General features: G+C 33.3%; 1 protein-coding gene across 1 annotated transcript; it reads right to left on the bottom strand.

Moving 5' to 3' along the window:
• On the bottom strand, positions 317 to 979 carry LOC109333974. The gene has a single exon (XM_019569551.1). It carries the CDS (start codon positions 977 to 979, stop codon positions 317 to 319), a length of 663 nt encoding a protein of 220 aa, XP_019425096.1.

Raw genomic sequence — 2,027 nt, 5'->3', positions numbered from 1 at the left:
TCTTCATAAGTTAGGAATGGTGGTGACTCCTCCAATATAAAATGAGAATGATCCTCAAATGTTTATAAATTAATTGGGTCATAATTTTGATGTCTAAAGTGATTTTATCTTTTACTTTTATGAATGTGTTCAAATGCACTCCAATTTCGTTCACATCCAAAAGCACTACATGTTTGACTTAGAACTCGAACTGCCAATTTTTGCAAATTTGGAGTACAACATTCATAAGTTTCTCACTATTGATCTACAATGCATGTAATTTAAATTTAATCAACCATAATAAAAGGAAATAATAAAAATTAAATAAAATTATCAACTATGAGAGACTAATTATATCTGGTATCACTTTACTTCGTTCATGTATTGCAACTAGCCTTCCAAAATATAACTCAACATTTTTGTATATTCTCATCTCACTTGTTAGCTTATCTAGCAAATCAAGATCCCCATAAGCATGCTTCTCAATCACATCCAAAAGGCTAGATGTTGTGAACCTATATTTTTCAAATTCTTCAACATGGAAGAAACAATGTGGGTTTAGCCAATAACCAACAATATGAAGATTTCTTTTTAATTGCAAGTCCCAACTACTATCCATAACGTCCAAGTAAGGCTTCACTTTAGTCTTGTTTCTTCGAAATCTCCTCTCCATCTCATGTCTAGCTTTATAGATTGCATGATAAAGAAAACCCATTGCATGCTTATCCTCACTATCAACAATATGTAACATGCAAACAAGCGGCTCGGTAAGTTTGACAATATCAACATATTGTTTCCAATATTTTGAATCCAATACTTCTTCTACACATTCTTTCGCCTTAGCATCTTTAGAGTAAGCTGAGCTTGTCCATTCTCTAGGTGTTACCAGAGCTCTAAGTGCATCTTTTTGGGACAAGATACTTTGTACTGCTATGAAATTAGTAACAAAGCGAGTTGAAGTTGGACAAAGTGTTTCTTTTCCATGAGTGTATTGTCTCATTATAAACAATGGATGCCAATGATTATATAAGCATTGGGTAATGTTTGCAGCATGTGATACAATATCATCTACTTCTGGTAACTTTCCGATGTCTCAAAACATCAAATTTATACAATGAGCCGCACATGAAGACCAAAAAGGTTAGATAACTCTTTCTCCAATAACCTACCAGTAGCCACATAATTAGTAGCATTATTTGTAACAATATGAACAATGTTCTCAGCACCAACATATTGAACTACCTCCTTAAAAAGTTTGAATAAAAAATATTTAGTTTTGGAAGCATGAGAAGCATCAACAGAATTTAGGAAGACAGTTCCCTTAGGATAATAGACAAGAAAATTGATGAGAGTACGTCTATTACGATCGTTCCAACCATCTGCCATAAGAGTGCATCCAATTTTCTACCAAATCGATCGATACTCATTGACAAGTATTTTCACATCTTCAACCCACTTGTTTAATAAATGACCACGAACACGATAGAAGTTTGGAGCTTTATAACTTGGACCCATACTACAAATTGCATCAATCATTGGTTGATAGTATGTTGAGTTAACAACATTAGATGGTACAGAAGTATCAATCATCCATTTTGATATGGCTAGGTCACATTTCTCAATCATTTCCTTAGTTTGCATCATACTTTTTAAAGTGGGTAGAGCACCAGGAGTGGTTCTAATCATGAAAAAAGCCTATGTGACCTTTCCCCTTTTGAGATGCAGATGTCTGAGGTGTTTCAATTGGTTGAGTGTGCAATAAATTATTAACTTCATCACAAGGATTACTAACCTCATATTCCTCTTATACTTTCCTTTTCTTATTCTTGATTTCATCAATTGATTTCTGTATTTTGTGTTGAATATCTGCTGGCACTTTCTTGCACTTTTCAACTTGTCCTTTTATTCCGGCCAAATGAGCCTTAAACTGACTGATGTCACCTCCTTTAATCTATTGCATGCAAAAAGAAGAAAAAGTTGTAAGTAATTGAAGTAATAATACACTTGAAAATAAATCAACGATATTAAGAATAAAAGTTAACAAGTAA

The sequence above is a fragment of the Lupinus angustifolius genome, chromosome LG19, assembly GCF_001865875.1.
Source record: "Lupinus angustifolius cultivar Tanjil chromosome LG19, LupAngTanjil_v1.0, whole genome shotgun sequence".
In the NCBI taxonomy this organism is placed as follows: domain Eukaryota; kingdom Viridiplantae; phylum Streptophyta; class Magnoliopsida; order Fabales; family Fabaceae; genus Lupinus; species Lupinus angustifolius.
Note: the sequence above shows the minus strand (reverse complement) of the source record. Positions and strands in the feature narration are given on the sequence as shown.